This window comes from Dipodomys merriami, unplaced genomic scaffold, assembly GCF_024711535.1.
Source record: "Dipodomys merriami isolate MVZ:Mamm:240054 unplaced genomic scaffold, mDipMer1.0.p SCAF_39, whole genome shotgun sequence".
NCBI lineage: Eukaryota > Metazoa > Chordata > Mammalia > Rodentia > Heteromyidae > Dipodomys > Dipodomys merriami.
The window spans coordinates 11,475,597-11,494,081 of NW_027205492.1; the positions used below are offsets into that span (position 1 = coordinate 11,475,597).

The 18,485-nt window shown below is 46.9% G+C and overlaps 1 protein-coding gene and 1 non-coding gene across 2 annotated transcripts in view; both read left to right on the plus strand.

The window, feature by feature from the left end:
* The first annotated feature begins 5,249 nt into the window (after positions 1–5,249).
* Positions 5,250–18,485, plus strand: part of Rtf2 (replication termination factor 2) — a 28,061-nt gene continuing 14,825 nt past the window's right edge. The window contains exons 1-5 of the mRNA XM_069990042.1: positions 5,250–5,407; positions 7,434–7,528; positions 8,507–8,600; positions 10,650–10,789; positions 14,069–14,147. Coding sequence (XP_069846143.1) covers positions 5,339–5,407; positions 7,434–7,528; positions 8,507–8,600; positions 10,650–10,789; positions 14,069–14,147 — 477 coding nt within the window. The 5' untranslated portion in view covers positions 5,250–5,338. The remainder of the gene's footprint in view (positions 5,408–7,433; positions 7,529–8,506; positions 8,601–10,649; positions 10,790–14,068; positions 14,148–18,485) is intronic.
* On the plus strand, positions 9,201–9,347 carry LOC138805364 (small nucleolar RNA SNORA57). The gene has a single exon (XR_011365511.1). It is a non-coding gene; the product is annotated as a small nucleolar RNA SNORA57 (small nucleolar RNA).

The following is an 18,485-nucleotide window of genomic DNA, read 5'->3' on the forward strand; positions in this document are numbered from 1 at the left end:
AGGACATGCAGGATGCAGGTCCAGTCAGACTCACTGCTATGATTCATCTCAGTGAAAGGACACAGAGTAAAATCAGAAAGGGAAGGGTCACCTGGGGAAGCCTGGACACGCTCCAGTGTCCTCCCTCTCCCAGCAGACTCCCCAGGGCCATGCAGATTTCCTCCAACAATGACCTCTGAGCATGCGCATGGTACCCCATCAAGGGAAGCTCAGGAGTGAAATGTAGCTGAGAGTCTCCAAACCACTGTAGCTCATTGCTAGGAGTCAGTCAGGTAAGCAGCCCTGCCTGGCACACATCAAACTACCAAGCTGTCAGAACAAAGCATAAAGCAGCCATCCCACACCAAAGTGTTTCTACAGTCAGGCACAACCAGCCACTCTGATCCTTCTGGAAATAGTGGAGACCTTCCTGGATTCCCACAGCCAACCAAAGGCCAACCCTGAAATCAGGTGGTTCTAAAGGTGCTAGTCTGACATGAACATGAACTTTAGCCTTTCTTTAAAAATTGTTCTTAGGGACTGGGACTGTGGCTTAGTGGTACAGTGCTTGCCTAGCATGCATGAAGCCCTGGGTTCAATTCCTCAGTACCACATACACAGAAAAGGCCGGAAGTGGTGCTGTGGCTGAAGTGGTAGAGTGCTAGCCTTAAGCACAGAGATGCTCGGGGACAGTGCACAGTCCTGACTCCAAGCCCCAGGACTGACCAAAAAAAAAAAAAATGTCCTTAGCTGGGTGCTGGTGGCTCACACCTATAATCCCAGCTACTCTGGAGGCTGAGATCTGAAGATCAAGGTTCAAAGCCAGCCTAGGCAGAAAAGTCCCTGTGAGACTCTTCTCTCCAGTTAACCACTCAAAAACTGGAAGTAGAGCTGAGGTTCAAAGTGTAAGAGTGCTAGCCTTGAGTAAAAGAGCTCAGGGACAGCACCCGGGCCCCGAGTTCAAACTCCATGACCACCACCACCAACAAAAATTATCCTGAAGTTGTAGTGCAAAGGGTTTCAATTCAACATGCCAGTTTATGAATGCATCATGGTCGCTGTCACCCCATTCATCCTCCTCCCCTGTCTCCAGCTCCTCAAGCTCCTCACAATTCTCCATTGTACCATTTGTCCCTGGAACCACAGGAGGCACTGAGGACGTGCATGCCTGGGCTTCTATTCAAGCCTTGAAACCCTCAGCCTAGAACCTCCATCCTCTTACAATGGGCTCTGAGCAGAGCTAACTGAGCTTTACCTTGGAGAGAGGCTCAATCTTTATTATATCACCAACCAACCAACCTGCCCCCTGCTCTCCCCAAGACAGCTCTGCCTCCCAAGGCTCTTGAAAAGATGGCCAGGAACCAAATGTCTTGTACTCAGAAGCTGTGTGGAAATGTGCAGTACCCATGGGAGACTATCTTCCGACAAGAAATACATGTTTAGTGCAATGGGCAAAGGAACTTGAGCTTTAGCCACCCCAGGCATTCTACACATCCGTTCTGGCCACTCATGCTTCTATGCCAAATACACCAAAGAGACAAGGTGAAGGGCAGAGATTTACTATGCGGCATGAGCAGCCAGGGAAGACAGCACTTCAGCCTGTCCTCAGCCATCTTCTGGGTCTAGACATGAAGTTTAAATAGATGAAGAGCGGGGGCAGGGAAAGAGGTTGCACAGTGAGACGATCCTTGTCACAGGCATGTGGTAGTGTGGTAGGGATAGTGGCAGGTGGCTGGACAGTCCAATCTCAGGATTGCGTGGGTGGGGGTGGGGCCTTGTTACAAGGCCTGGCAGATAGTTGGGTCCCTGACTACGCCTCCCTGACTTTTAAGATGGCTGAGGAGTCACTGCAAGAGAGAGTGGTTTAGGGCAAAGGACACAGACATGAGGAGGAGGCTGGGATGTCTAATTTTTTTTCTCCAGCTTTTGTTCATTCATAGTGCTAAGTGGGGAGCCTGAGGCTCTCAGCAAAAGCGGCTTTGAAGCACTTGTGACATTATTTTTTTCCATTGATGTTGATCACAGCATGTATTGATTAAATAATTACTACTAAAGCAGTGATCTGGGACCTTGGACGCTCTCAGTCTTGAGTGACACGTTCTCTAGTGGGTAATTAGCATGACCCCCCTCCCCACCTTTTTTTGTCTGAGAAGTTAAAAACCAAGGAATGTTGTTGGTACAAAATGATGGCAATGGCTCTTAGTAAAAAAAAAAAGGGCGGGGGGAGTCATGCTTCTAGGAAATCATTCACTAATCCATAGGATGATTGCTTCTGAAAAAAATCTAACAAAATGGAATATAGCTTTTTTTAAGCTCTTGGCACCTCTTTGCTAAACATTTGTGTCAAATAGCTCAGAATTGTTTACCATTTCCACCAAGGGAAGAGGAAATGGTAGATGGTGTGGTGGTAACAGCTTGACCCCAATTAAGTTAAATTCACCAGGAGGATGGAAGTGGTCGAGTTGCCACTGATCTTTGCATGTGACAAGCACTCGAGGAGTCACCAGGTCTGGTTAGCAGCTTCTCTTCTTTTTCTTCTCACTCCCTTCCTTCCTCTTTCAGCAATTGTTCTACCACTTAGTTTTATCCCCAGCCCGAATTTTTTGTTGGTCCTGGAGCTTGAAATGAATTGTACTGCGGGAGCCACACTCTTAGCTCTTCTGTTTGAGTCTCGTGCTTTGAAATAGGGTGTCATTAACTTTGCCCAGGGTGGACTCAAAGTCTCAATCCTAAAGTTCATGAGGGTGTGGTATAATGCAAACATGCATAAACTATATGCAATATTTCCTATGTGCCAGTAAATACCCTCTGACAAAAAGCCTAAAGTTTCAATCAAATTACAAAAAGAAACCATGGGTTATGTTTGTTTGTTTGTTTGCGGGTCATGGGGCTTGAACTCTGGGCTTGAGCACTGTCCCTCAGCTCTCCAGCTCAAGACTAGCGCTCTACCACTTGAGCTACAGGGCCACTTCCGGTTTTCTGGTGGTTTATTGGAGATAAGAGTTTCATGGACATTCCTGCCCGGGCTGGCTTTGAACTGAGATCCTAAGATCTCAAGTCTCCTGAGTAGCTAAGATTACAGGGGTGAGCCACGGGTGCCTCTACCACTTAAGCCACAGCTCTACTTCCAGCTTTTTTTGCAAGTTAACTGGAGATAAAAGTCTCATGAACTTTTCCCAGACTAGCTTCTAACCATGATCCTCAGATCTCCTGAGTGGCTAGTATTACAGGCACCAGCCACCAACACCTGGCTTGAAACACTGGTTTTAGTAGATGATTGTGTTTATATTTCTCCCACTTTGATCATTCCATCCTTACACTTCTCTTCAAGTCTACATCTGGACCAGGACAAAGTTGTGCCCAAGGACTTATGTAAGGAAAATCCCTTTCATTCAACAAAGTCAATGAAAGAGAAAACAGACAGCCATGACACACACCTGCCTCCCAGATGCCAGAACCCGATGTGTCAAGAAGGGTAATACATGCAGGCAGGCCTTCTACCATGGCACCAGCTCTCAACCCAAGATAGTTGCCACTGATGATGGTGATAAGTTACACTGCTTTAGTTGGGTATAGTCTGAGGCACAGAGTAGCCAAGAGACCAATGAATCTAAAAGGGAAAGGAGAGAGAGAAGTCCAGCTGTCCACCTCAGCCAGCACAGCTGACAAGGCATTGTTGAGCTTTCTCCAGTGGTCATCTTGCAGAGGGAGAGGTCATGTTAAGGACACCGTTTTATGCGGCTGGAGGCATTGCTAGACTTTGTTAAGACTCAGCCTTCAAGTAAGGTTCTGGAAACAGCTGTCCTGTTGCCTGTGTTCTGTATTGCTCACAGTCTGGGGGAGGGGGAGGGGGAAAAGGCCGCAAAACTGGGTCTGTCAATTCTCCTTAATGAGTCTGTGCTTTTTTGTTTTTCTTTTTTCAGTTTACTGAGGAAATGTACTTTGACTATGCCAACCCCTCTTCTAAGTCCTGGGGTACAACTGGAAAGGACAGAAAGTTCCCACTCTCCCGGGGATTCATTCTGGTGATTGTGATCACAAGCCAATGAGAGACCAACTTATTGATAAATCAATCAATTCCCACTGATGATAGTAATATCCACTCTGCTTCTATAGACCTGGAACTTTTCACATCTACCTATTTTCTTAATGGGCAACTGTTCCCAAGTGAGGAACTGTTTCAACAACTTTGTTTCTTTCTTTCTTTCCTTCCTCCCACCTCCTCCTCCTCTTTTTTTGGTGTTGGTACCAGGGCTTTAACTCAGGGTCTCACATGCTTTTTTCACTCAAGGTTGGTGCTCTACCACTGAAGCCATACCTTCAGTTCCTGGTCCCTGCAGGTTAATTGTCTGGGTTGGCTTTGAACCACAATCCTCAAATCTCAGTCTCTTGAGTAGCTAAGATTACAACCCAGGGCCACCAGCGGCAGATTTATTATCGATTTAGGTTGAAAACATTTCACTGAGGTCAGTGTGGCAGTTTCCAGTTCTGAAAAGAATCTACTTCTAGTCAACAGTGAGCTTTTCTCCTGGTTTGTATAATGATTAAAGGGACCAAGAAATAATCAAGAGCCTGACAGTAGACTATGATGGAGTTCAGGTCTTATAAAAGGGAGTTCTGCTCCCGTTATGATCTAATAGAGCTGGTCTCTTCAAAAGTGAATGTAGATATCAGTGTATCTCTTATAAGAATAAATGTTTCATTTGTTAGTTATAGCGGCCTCTCAAAACAACAACAAAACACCTAACCTGGGCCTTAGGAGCCAGTGAGTAAGATACATACTATCCCATGAGAGGGGAATTTCATAACGCACCGCCAGCAGGACGCAGGGCCGTACCGAAGGCCCCCGCCCCGGTCGGAGGCTCGCGGGGGCCCCGAACCTGCAGGGGACCTGCTGGGCTGGTCCAGGGTGGTTGGCTCCGACCTGCGGCTCCACAGATGGGTCCCGCGGTGCACACGAGCTAGCTGAACGGGCTGGGAGGTGCCCATGTGCAGCCCCAGCTGCTGGGGGGCCCGACCGCGGACGGGGGCGGTGGGCGAGCGCCGACCACCCTGCGGGAATCCCGGGGAGGAGGGAGGAAGAAGGGTGGCGCGTGGCCCGCTGCAGCGGGCGCACTCGGAGGGCCCGGCGCGCGCGCCCGCGGCTCACGTCCCGGGCCACGCCCAACTCCTGGCAGCGCTTCCCTGGGGCGACCGGTGCTAGGCAACGGGCTTGCCTTACTCCCCGCCTCTTCCGGTTGCGAGCTGCGCGACGGGCGGTGCGTCATCACAGGGAGCCGGAGGTGGCTTTATCCTTCGCCGGCGATCCCGGAAGTGGCGAAGTGGAGCTTTTGCTGCTGGTCTCGAGTGGGGCTTCGCGATGGGCTGCGACGGGGGCACCATCCCCAAGAGACACGAGCTGGTGAAGGGGCCGAAGAAGGTCGAGAAGGTGGGTGGCGCGGGCGCGGGGGCGGCCCGGGGGGCGCGGGGAGCGGCTGGGGCCTGCGAGGCCTGGGCCCGGCCGGCCGCCCGCTTGGCTCCCAGCCGCAGTGTTGACGGCTCCTGGCCGCCACTCACTGACCTGGCGTGGGCGACGTGGGACCCTCACCGCCCAGGCCCTCGGCCAGACGTGGAGACCGAGGCCCCGAAGGACAAAGTGGCAGAGCCAGAATTGGAGCATGGCTGGCACTCTCAACTTTCTTCCGGCCCTTCGCCAGTTCCTGGAGTTTTTGTTTTGTTTTGTTGGCCTCAGCTCACTTTCAGTGTCTTGTGATGGGGCTGAAAGGGAGTAGCTTCCTTTTGAAAAGCTGGGCAAGAAACATGTCAAAATGGGGTGGACAAGAGGAAAGGTAAATACGAGGCATGTTTAGGCAAGCAGAATAGTTTTTATTCACTCCATCGTGCACAGCAAATAATAGTGCTTTCCGTGCGCTCTGGGCTAGACACTGGGAATACAGAAGAGAGCGCGACCCCTTGTAGAGCTTCCATCTCAAATCCATATTGTGAAGTAATAAGAAATGTCCACTAGATGTGTGTGCTGGGTTTTAACCCCTGGTTTCTGGACCCCTGGTTTCATAAGTCTCTTGGAATTTCCTGGGTGATAAACGTGTCCTTTGTTCTAATGAAGTGACACTTAGTGGCCTTTTGGTTAGGAGATGGTCATCAGAATCTTAATCAAGCTCATGATTTGAAACTTGGAATTTTTAGTACCCTCCTTGCAATACTTAAGAAGTTTTGTTCTACATGCCCTTCCTAGATTTAGTGTTAAAATACAAATGGTAGTATTTGCAGTTTTGTTTTTGTTTTTTGCTGGTCCTGGGGCTTGAACTCAGCCTGGGTGCTGACCCTGAGCCTCAAGGCTAGCACTCTACCACTTGAGCCACAGCGCTACTTCCTGCTTTTTTTTCTAAATAGTTTATTGGAGATAAGAGTCTCACAGATTTTCTGCTGCAATCCTCAGGTCTCAGTCTCCTGAGTAGATAGGATTACAGGTATGAGTCACTGACGCCCAGCTACTTGTACAGTTTTTAGTAAGTGGTAGTTGCTTTGTATATGTTGCATTTGTTTGACACAGTATTAATTACCCATGATGTTTTTGTTCCCTTTATCTGTCGCTCTTGTTTTTCGTTTTGTTTGCTATACTAGGGATGGAACCCAGACCCTTGTGCATGCCACCCAAGCATCATCACTGAGTTTCATGCTCAGCCAAGTACCCTGTGGCTCACACCTGTAATATTAGCTACTCAGGAGGCTGAAATCTGAGGGTTTCATTTCAAAGCCAGCTTGGGCAGGATAGTCCATAAGACTCAAATCTCTAATTAACCACCAAGGCACTGGAAGTGTAGGTGTGGCTTAAGTGGTAAAGTACTAGCTTTGAGCAAGAAAGCTACAGGACAGTGCCCAGGCCCTGAATTCATGCCTCAGTACCAACATCATCATTATCATCATAATCATCAAGGCTTTTTTTGTTCGTTCGTTCGTTTGTTTGTTTGAAGCAGGGCTTGGGTAATCTGCCAAGCCTAGCCTCAAATGTGTGATCCTTCTATTTTAGTCTCCTGAGTGTTGGGATTATAAGTGTATATCACCATGCCCAGCCTCACTATGTTTGATTTAAAAAATAAAGTGGTGAGCTGGGAAGGTGGCTCAGAGGTAGAGCACTTGCCTTGCATGCCTGAGGCCCTGGGTTTGATTCCTCAGCACCACATAAGCAAAATGAAAAAAGCTGGAAGTGGCGCTGTAGCTCAAGTGGTAGAGTGCTCGCCTTGAGCTGAAGAGCTGAAGGACAGCGCCCAGGCCCAGAGTTCAAGCCCCACGACCGACAAAACAAAATAAAATAAAATAAAATAAATAAAAGTGGTTTGATTTAAGTATCAGAATATCAGCATAGTATTAAGCTTATATAGAGAGCTGTATACCATGGAGTTTTCAGTTGTGAAACTTAATTGAAAGATTTTATTTTTGTATTCTTTTATTAGGTTGATAAAGATGCTGAGTTAGTGGCCCAGTGGAACTATTGCACTCTGAGTCAAGAGATCCTAAGACGACCAATAGTTGCCTGTGAACTTGGCAGGTATGGCTGCTTTACTTTAATCAACATAGGTTTATTAGGTGATCTTGAAGGGAAATTTTAATGTGTACATAGTTTTTTTTATTTGGTCAGTTGTGGGCTTAAACTCTGGGCTGGGCGCTGTCCCTCAGCTCTTCAGCTCAAGGCTAACACTCTACCACTTGAGGCACAGTGCCATTTCCGGTTTTCTGAGTGGTTTATTGGAGATGAGTCTCACCGACTTTCCTGCCCAAGCTGGCTTTGAACCGTGATCCTCAGATCTCAGCCTCCTGAGTAGCTAGGATGACAGGCGTGAGCCACTGGTGCCTGGCTACAAAGAGTTCTTGACTCATCAAAGATGAATTATCCTAAGCAAATCTGTTGAGAAAAAGTTTTCATTCTCGATTTCTGGACATAACTACACTCCCCTAATCAATTCAGTTTATTCAGTCCATGGTTCAAAACCTCAAGGGCCATGTTCTAACTCTGCTAAATTTGAAATACAAAGCATAAAGGAACCATATGAGGGTCAGTAGAGATTGGTAGGTAGTATGGAAAGATTATGTCTTGTTTAACAGGGGAGCTGATTCTAGCTATTTCTTTTTCTTTCTTGGAAGTACTGTAGCTCTGCCAACTTGAACTATACCCCCCAGCCTTAGCCAGTTTAAAGTCCAATAATGTGTGCCTAGAAGTTCTGAATCTTCTGTTCTTATTTTTGAAAAAAAGTGAAAATATGTACTTTTTTTTTTACATTCAATTTCCCAGGTTTTAAAATCCCTTTCTCAGGTTACCTTTTTCATTTTTTTATCTACCCTTTGCCTCTTGATTTAAACCACTTCTTTGTACATGTTCATAAGGGTTGATAGAAGGTCATAGGCACTTTTACTTGGAAAGCGAGACATTTCTTTTTCAAATGTAAGTGATTTTGTGTTAGCATTTAATTTGTTTTCCTTTGGTTATTGAATTGCTTGTTGCTACATACTTTGATCCTTACTTTTGCAGACTTTATAACAAAGATGCAGTTATTGAGTTTCTGTTGGACAAATCTTCTGAAAAGGCTCTTGGGAAGGCAGCATCTCACATAAAGAGCATTAAGGTAAGGCATGTTTCTACAGTGCTCCAAAGAGTCTCCCAGGTTGAGCTTATTTCATAAAATTATGTACATTAACAACTGACTTTAGAATTTGAGATTCTAATCCTATCCAGCCTCTAATAGAGCTGTGAAGTAATAGCTTATGTGAATCTCAAGCCCAGAATACCTACACGTGTACTTCTGTATGATTAACCTGTTGTGGTTTTGTGGAAGCTGTGAAATTTCTGAGTGTACTTAATCAAGGTTCTGCTTGAGGCCTGGGGATATAGCTCATTAGCAGGTCACTTTCTTATCCTGTTTAAAACATGACATTGGGTTGGATCCCCAACACCATTTAAAAACAAAGAAAAAGAAATTCAGTTACTTGAATTTTTAGTTAAATCTGGGAGGTGCTTTCATAAAATTAAAGAATTTTGCCGAGTGCCAGTGGCTCACGCCTGTCATCCTAGCTACTCAGGAGGCTGAGATATGAGGATCACGACCAGAAGTGGCGCGGTGGCTCAAGAGGTAGAGTGCTTGCCTTGAGCTGAAGAGCAGTGGGACAGCGCCCAGACCCCACAACTGACAAAAAAAAAAAAAATTAGAGAATTTTGTAATTATAGCCCTCCATTTCTTGGTGGAGACCAGGCATGCAGTCCTGTTCTCCATTACATACGGAGGCAGAAGGAAAGGCCTCAAGCCCGCTTGGTGTCGTGTCTTTAGTGCCAGTGACTTCTGTTTGCCAGTTCTGGGACACGCATCAAAGAAAAATATATATAAATTGGAGACATTTATTGAGAGAACAGAATCTTTCAAATCCATAAGGTGCTGAAGAAGTTCGGCGGCATCAGGCTGATGAGCCCTCACCTGGGTGACAATGACTCTCCAAAAATCGCAAGGCTGCTTAGTGGGGCCTAACCAGAACCCAGTCCTTGGCTCCCAGGAGAGGGCTTTAGGACCTTTCCTTTGCCTTGCTTTCTTTTTCATTCATATGTTAGGCTTTTTGCTTGGATTCTGGGGCTGATTATAGGATATGCTTATTTGAGTACTTTTCAGAAATGTAGCCAGTGACGGTACTGTAGAAATTGCCAGACTGATTTTCATTCCTGAAAAAGCCACAAGTGTGAATTCTTTTACCTCAAAACTTCACTAGCTTTTGTTTTCATTTAATCAATGCTTAAAACACACAATGGTTTTTTGTGGTCAAACCTGTAATGCACACAACATGCACATTCCTTCCCCTCCAAGAAATGGGAGCAGTGAAGAGAAAGATGCAGGATATAGGCTGATCTGTCTACTGATTGGGCTGATTATCTGATGTCCCCTCCCCTCACTGTGGCATGGGTATCCCTTCTGAGGTTGAGTGTGGAGTGGACCAACAGAGGAGTGTGCTTCAGTCAAGGGTGTATAACTAGCCAGGCTCCTCTCCTGGAACCTCCAAACAGACTCTTGGAGGAAGGATTGCACGGTTTTCCTTACAGCCCTAAGTTCTCTTCTTAGCAGAACACCTGAGGAGGTCCTAGTTAGCTTCGCCTGACTCTTAGGAAGTGAGCTGTGAAGTATGGCTTTCCTGTGAGGTGCTTAGCTGCTCTTCTGAGTGTGGAAATCAAACAGTGGGTTAAGTAGAAAGAGATGCCTCCAACACTAGCACAGAGCTGCTGAATGAAACACCTTGTGAGGCTGCATTCTTGGAGACCTGTGAGTGTGCTTTCCCCCTAAAGGTCTGCCTTAGGTCGTGACCTTGGATGAACTAAGTGCATGCTATTAGTGAGTTGCTTCTGTCCCTCAAATAACAAACGTATATGAAAAGGAGCTGCCAAGTTATGTGGTCTCTAATATATGATGGTTTGATGTAGGATTTTTACTTTCTGATGGTGTACAAGTGCATTCAGTGGGAATCATACATTGAATTTGGGGTGTGGCTCTTTCGCCAGACCAGGGGTAGTGGGGGGGGTGACAGCTGTGAGATCGCCCGTGAGTGGCCAGTGGCACCCCCAGTGATCCCCAGTGCCCCTGCTGAGCTGTGCTGCTCTTAATGTGACTGTCTTCAGCAGTGCTCATGTCTCTCCACAGAATGTGACCGAGCTAAAGCTCTCTGATAACCCGGCCTGGGAAGGAGATAAAGGAAACACGAAAGGCGACAAGCACGATGACCTCCAGCGAGCCCGGTTCATCTGCCCCGTGGTGGGCCTGGAGATGAACGGCCGACACAGGTCAGTGTGGCCTCAGCGCCAGTGACCTGGGAGCCGTGAACTAGAACTGGTCCGCCTGGGGTTTCTTTGTGGCATCCTAGGGCTCAGCTCGGCTCACCTCGCCTCGGGAAAAAGACACACTCAGTCCCCAGTGGCCATCTGTGCTCTGTCAGCTCAGCTGGCTTCATTGTCTGCAACCCAACTTCAGAGGGCTGGGAAGGTGGCTCAGTGGTAGAGTGCTTGTCTTGCATGCATGAGGCCCTGGGTTCAATTCCTCAGCACCATATAAGCAGAAAAAGCCAGAAGTGGTGCTGTGGCTCAAGTAGTAGAGCACTAGCCTTGAGCTGAAGAGCTGAGGAACAGCACCCAGGCCCCATGACCAGCAAACAAAAAAAAAGAGGAACTTCAGAAAGTTGTAGGGTGACACTCAGGAGACCTGAGTCAGTCAACTTCACCATCGGCTCCTAGGTACTGAAAGCAAAGGGCAGGGTTCCCATGACAACTCCCGTTCCTTGGAAGCCCCCAGATTTATTGACTAGCAGGCGACTTCGGATGTAGTGAGGCATGCTGTGAGCACCGGCTAAGGTCCCAGCTGACTGTGCTCCTTCTCTGGCACTCTGGTGTATTTGTGTTGTTCAGGTAACAGACCAATGCTGGTAGGTGTGCTGTGCCAGGCGGTGTGCCCATTGTGCCAGCTTTCACACTCTACCCGAGATGGACTGCCATGCTCTGAAGTGGAAGAGCCTGGAGCTTATGGATTTGAAGAGAAGTAAAATAGAAGGCCAGGGACCTTTCAAGTGCCTAAATTTAAACCATTGAGGGCTCAGTTCTTTGGCAGTTGGGTCAAGCAGGGAACTTGCTTACCTAATATTACCCTGCTTACTGTATTTTATTTCAAGCTATTATACTTTTTTTTTCTTTTTTTTTTTTTTTGGTGCCAGTACTAGAGCTTGAACTCAGAGCCTCTTGCTCTCACTTGGCATTTTTGCTCAAGGATAGCTCTTTACAACTTGAGCCACACATCCACTTCTGGTTTGGTAGTTAGTTGGAGATAGGACTCTCACAGACTTCTCTGCCCAGTCTGACTTTGAACCAAGATAACTTCAGGTCTCAGCCTCCTGAGCAGCTAGAATTACAGGGGTGAGCCAACAGTGCCTGGCTTCTTTTTATTTTTGTGTACATATTCATGTATGTATATTAAAGTGAAAGTCACGTAACAAAATCGGCCATTTTAATTCAGTGGTATTTAATACATTCACATTTTAGTGCCGTCACCACCTGTCTTGTCACCCAAAAGAAACTCCCCCTCCCACGCTCCCCTCTCCCCCTGCTCCGCCCACAGGGCGACCACTTCCCCTCCCCTGGCACTTCTCCCTTGACAGGTGTCAGTTTGCCTTCTCCTCGGTGAATTTGCTTGTCTTAGGTATTTCATATAATCAGAGTTCATACAATGAGTGGCCTTCTGCATGGCTGCCCACTTCTTTTTAAGAAAACCTTGGTTCTCCCCACAGGAAGAACTCAGTAGGAAACAAACCCAGCTGCCTGTAGCCTGGTGCTCTGACTGGTGGCCCCCGACTCCTCTCCCTTCTGCTACTTAGTCTGCCCCTTTTTCTCTTCCCAGTTATTTTTGAACTCTGCCTGTTTGGCTTCTGTCCTCTTGATTAATAGAGCCTGTGCAATAGATTTTTTTCATTAGTAAATTTAGTAAAATTTATATACTAAAGATATGAACATATAGAAATAAATTGCCATGCAATAAAATACATTAGGTCTTTGTTCAAAGAAAAATAGTGTTATAGTAGTAAGCATCCATAAAATGTTCACTGGAAGGAGTCACCCAACATTATTTAGTGAATCTACTGAGGTGTTTATTGAGTTTCCATTAGTACAGTCTGCATGTGGTGAAAATCTCCGTGGTGGATTTTCTGGGGACTGGGTGGAGTAGAATGTGAATGTGCTTTCTGCTGCCCATCCTCCCTCTAGTGTCCACTCTCAGCAGGTGGACCTGTACTTAAACATGGTTCTTCTAGACAGTCATGGATCCCTTGTTCATATTTTGTAACTACTTTGCTGCTGCCTTGTTTAATTTTTCATGTGTTTTTCCAACCTTCAACACCAATTAGCCTTGTTCTTTTCAGAGGCTCTGTGGGTATTCAGAGTTGCTGGACTCATTCCCCACCGGTGAGCACTTGACAGGTCTGTGATTCCCTGCTTTCCTTATTAAAAGCAGTGTTGGGCTTCACAACCTGATGAGTACACACTTGTGCATCTGTGCACTTGGAGACCCGTTTCTGTTGAACAGTTTTTAAAGTGGTTCTTTACTTGGTATTGTCAAATTCCACTCCTAAAATGCAGTGTCATGTGGTACCCACCGCCCACAGAAGTGCCTGTGTCCACAGTTTTCAATAGAGACCTTCAGGTTCCTCACTTACACCTGCGAGGTGAAACAAGCCATGGTTTTCAAATGAATTTCTTTAACATTTGAGGCTAACAATTTTTTTGTAGATTTTGTCTTTTCTAAATGGCATGTTAGTGTCCTATCCCTGCTCTCATATTGTTCAGCTTTTTTGTATGTGTGCCAACCTTGGGGCTTGAACTGATAGCTTAGCACTGTCCTTGAACATTTGTGCTCAAGGCTACCATACTACCACTTGAGTCACAGCTCCACTTCCAACTTTTTGGGTGTTTAAGTGGAGATGAGTCTCATGAACTTTCCCTGTCTGGGCTGCCTTCGAACTGCGGTCCTCGGGTCTCAGCCTCCTGAGTATTTTGCTTTCATGTGGTTTATAGTTGCTTTTTAAGGCCTTTTCAGAGGGCCGGATGCTCAAGTGTTAGGGCACCAGTGTGAGCCAGCAAGCCAAGTGAGTAAGCATAAAGCCCTGAATTCAAGCCCTGGTACCAGCAAAAAAAAAAAAAAAAACCTTTAAATACTCATAAAATAAACTAAAAACCCTATAAAACCTAAATATACACACACATATATATGTATATATTTGATTTATACACTCAATTTGCTTTTTGTCTTTTTATGTTTGTAGTTTCAATGAATATTTTCTAATTTTTTTACATGACGTAATTATTAATTTGTTTTTGTGGCACTGGGGTTCCAGCGCCTAGTGTGTGCAAGTTGAATGCCCTAGGCAAATGCCCTGCCCTAGACCCTGATTTTTAAGTCAGTGAAATACAGCCATTTTTATGTTCATGGCTCTGGCTCCTTGTGTAGCCAAGTGGTGTCAGTGATGTCGGTACTCATGTCTAGTCCACTGTAAAGCCATTCTCCTCATTGGACTCTCCCTCCAGGTTCTGCTTCCTTCGGGGCTGCGGTTGTGTGTTTTCTGAACGCGCCTTGAAAGAGATAAAGGCGGAAGTCTGTCACACGGTAAGTTCCTGTCGTCCTCCATTTTTCCCTTGGTAGCAGAGGAAATCAGGTGGCCTGGGGTCCCTCCATCGTTCAGCTCTCCTGACGTTCTCTCCAAAGCATATTTGAAAACCCTTGGAGGCCATTGATTGCTGAAGTAGAGTCAGCCTCTTGTGGTCTGCCCATGCATCCTGTGCGCGTCAGGGCTGTTCCCAGGGGGCTGTGTTCCCTCTGCACTGATCTGGCACCGTGCCAGCCTAAGGCTGCCTAGCTCCTACTAGCTCTGAATCTTCCTGCGGTCCGTCCTTCTGTGTCCCTGACTGTCTTCTTAGCTCTTACCCTGGTAGAGCAAGCGGGAACGCATGTACTAGCATGAAGGTGGCTGTGTGCTGCAGCGTGGGGGTGGGAGAGCTTGGCAGCAGCTTGGGAAGCACAGCTGTGGGAAGCACAGGTCAGGAACTCTGCAGCAGGGTGGTCCTGCCAGCAAGAAGGGAGCTCTGTGTATGCCCGTGCTCAGTTGTGTGTGCATTATTACACATAGTGTACATGGAGGTGTTGAGGTTAGACTCACCCGAGTACCTTGTGCACTCCAGAAATCTTTAAAAAAGGTATGAGAAGGTGGGGAATGAGCTGAAAACTTCGTTCAGACGCCAAGTGAGCCAAGTCAGCACAAGTTTTTCAGAGTAATCATAGCAGGCACCCAGGCGTGGGGTACTCACTGATGAGAGCGATCAGAGTGCCAGCCTTATCCCCACACCCTTAGGCTGCCAGGCTGCCCCTAGTGTCACCTCAGCCCCTCACGTAGCCGGCTGAAGCCGGTGCAGCTGACAGGCTCTGCAGAGCTAGCTGCAAGGGTGCTGACCTTACTCGCGGACACAGACCCACCGCCGAGCCAGGCAGCCACCCAGCCCTCCAGTGAGGCAGGACTGGCTGTAACTCGGGTACCTCCGAATTTGGGGGATTGTTTTGTGTGTGCTGGTCCTAGGGCTTGAACTTGGGATCTGGGCCTGGTCCCTGAACATTCATAAAAAGCTCAAGGCTAGCACCCTGCCACTTCAGCCACAGCTTCACTCCCAGCTTTTGGTGGTTAACTGGAGATAAAAATCTCATGGACTTTCCTTCCCGGCTGGCTTTGAACTGCCATCCTCAGATCTAGCCTCCTAAGTTACTAGGATTACAGGCACTGGGCTAAAAGAATTGTTTTGGTAATCTGTTGTAGAAGACAAGGTCATGAGTGCTTTTTACTACTACAATAGACGTAAACATTGCCGCTGCAGAACGGGTTGCATGCATGCCTGTGTTCGTTTGCCAGAGCCACTGTGAGAAGATACCATGCACTGAGGGACAGAAATGGATTGTCTCTCATTGTAATTCCTGTGGTTTAAAAGTTCTCTCCCTTTTCCCCTTGACTTAAGGGAAGGAGAGTATCTTTCTTTCTGGAGAGATTTCTGTGGGCAGACCTACAACTGGCTCATATCTCTTCTACTCTCCCCATTGGCTGGGAGTCACAAGGCCAGGGAACCTGGCTGCCGGGAAGCATGGGAGATGTAGTCTTAATGGGTATCTAGGTGCGTGGAGAACGCCGGCCACTTCTGCATCAGGAATTTCAGTGCACCGTGAATATGGGAATGAAGGAAGACAACCAGTGCCTAAGGCTATTTGGACTCTATCTGAATTTTTGAGCAGTCACTGGTATGAGGCCTGTGCCAGGGCCTCAGTGGGCTGAAAGCTATGCGTTTTTTTTCTCCTTTCACCTTCAATTTTCTAGATGTGTCTTTGGGGGAGGGGAATTGTGGAGCTTGAACTCAGGGCCTGGGCACTTCCTTGAGCTCTTTTTTGGGGGGGGGCGGGGGTCCAGTTGTGGGGCCTGAACTCTGGGCCTGGGCACTGTCCCTCAGCTCTTCAGCTCAAGGCTAGCGCTCTACCACTTGAACCACAGCGCCACTTCCGGCTTTTTCCTTTTTCTTTTTTTATGTGGTGCTGAGGAATCGAACCCAGGGCCTCATGCATACAAGACAGGCGCTCTACCGCTGAGCCATCTTCCCAGCCCCTCCTTGAGCTCTTTTTGCTCAAGGCTAGTGCTCTACCACTTTGAGCCACTGCTCTACTTTTGGTTTTCTGGTGGTTAACTGGAGATAAGAGTTCCATAGACTTTCCTGCCTGGGCTAGCTTTGAACTGCAATCCTTAGATCTCAGCCTCCTGAATTGCTAGGGTTACAGGTATGAGCCACTAGTGCCTGCCAAGAAGTGCCTTTTAAATTCACTAGCAGAGATTCAGAGCTTGGAGACAGCTTTGGTTCTATCAGGCGTACATGCCTGATTTCAGTAAACAGGATCCAAAGAGATGGCAGTTGCTAGGCTTTCTTGTTTTTGCTATAAACAAATCACTAGCCAGAAAAATTAATTGTATTCCCCACTGTATTTTCACTTCTGGCAACAAGAAGAAACACATTGGAATCATTTCAGGTTGCAAAATGAATAATGTGCTTGCTACTCAGAGTTCATCATAACCTACAATATTGGCAGGTTTGATTGTTTGGGTGAGAAGGCACAGAATCTGAGGAGAAGGGGTGAAAAAGTGCAGCAATGGAGTGCACTGGACATTGATGAGAGTGAACTATACAACTCGTGTGTGGAGAATGGGAATGGGAGAGAATGAGGGTACAGGTAACACTGTACAAAAGGAAATGTACTTATTACCTGACTCACGTACATGTAACCCCTCTGTAGATCACCTCTAAGAAATAAAAAACTTTAAAAGAAGTGCTGGTGGCTCACGCCAGTAATCCCAGCTGCTCAGAAAGCTGAGATCTGACCAAGGTTTGAAGCCAGCCTGGCAAACAAGTCTAAGAGACTCTTCCCTCCAACTAATCAGCAAAAAGCCAGAAATGGAAGTGTGGCTCAAGTGATAGAGCTCCTGCATGAGTGAAAAAGCTGAGCAAGAGTGTGAGGCTGTGAGTTCAGGCGTCAGTACCAGCACACACAAATAAGTATAGAACCTCAGCCCACTGCAGGCCTACTGATCTAGTTTGTGTTTTATCAGGGTCCCTACGTGACTGGTATGCACAGGCATAAAGCGAAGTTGCTGTGAAGGTTAGAGGTATGGCAGTGGTAGTAGTTAACTTGCTAGCTTCTGGCCCCTTGTGTTCAGGCTCTGTGATAGGTGGAGGTTTGGGGGTACTTTAAGTTAGAAGTAAATGTGAATGTGTACTTGGCTGTTTCTGTTTTAAATTCGTTTGTTTTGTTTTACATTCTTTTCATGGCAAATGGGGTGGAAAGAGAAAATTAAGTTAGGAAAAGGAATATTTTTTTGAAGTGGTCGGCTAAGCCCAGTTGTAGTGGCTCATGCCTATAATCCTAGCTACTTAAGAGACTGGGACCTGAGGATCAAGGCTCAAAGCCAGCAGGAAAGTCTTAATCTCTTAATCTCCAGTTAAGCAGTAAGATGCTAAAAGTAGAGCTATAGTTCAAGTGGTAGAGCACCAGCACTAGCTCTCTCAGATGAGAGAGCAAAGCCTTGAGTTCAAATCCCACTACCTGTGTACATACACATACACACAAGTGGGTCATCTAATTCTACTTTTTGGCTTTGATCTCCTTTGGGTTGTTTGAGCTTCCTGCAATATTTATGGTTGTCAAGCCTCAAAGAATTGGAAGAAACACTTATTTTGTGTTGGGGAAGGGAGTCATGGGACTTGAACTCAGGGCCTGGATGCTGTCCTTGAGCTCTTTGCACTACCACTTTCAGCCACGTCACCACTTCCAGTTTTCTGGTGGCTAATTGGAGATAAGAGTGTCACAGACTTTCCTGCTTGGGCTGGCTTTGAACTGTGATCCTCAGATCTCACCCCCTGAGTACCTAGGATTCCAGGGGTGAGCTGCCAGCGCCCAACTTAATATATGCTTTTAAACAGTAACGTGTAAGGCTGTAAGGGGGCTCTGTTTCCAGAGACTAGAGGCATCATCTCAGGACCCCTGTGCGTACATCACCTTGGTGTTAGAGTTCACACAGTTTTATGTGGGATTTTAATGTTGTTCTTATACACTATGAGTGAGCAGACAATCTGCTTGAGAATGGAGTGTGCGCCATCTGCCTTTCCATTGGATGTGAGTGGTGCTGAAGCTTGCACTGGTGTTGTGCTGCTCAGGTCAGAGCAGCTTGCCTTTCCTTCACCTCCTAACACCCACACCCCCCAATCCCAAAGCTGCTGCTGCACTTACACAAGTGTCCTGAAACCTTGCTGTTCTTACTGTATTTTGTGCTGTTTCTGAAGTAGTGTGTTTTGGTCGCTGCTTCTGTTATGGGGCTTGTACCTCATAGGAAGTCAGTAGGGTGGCCTCTGTGGCCAGGCTGCCCAG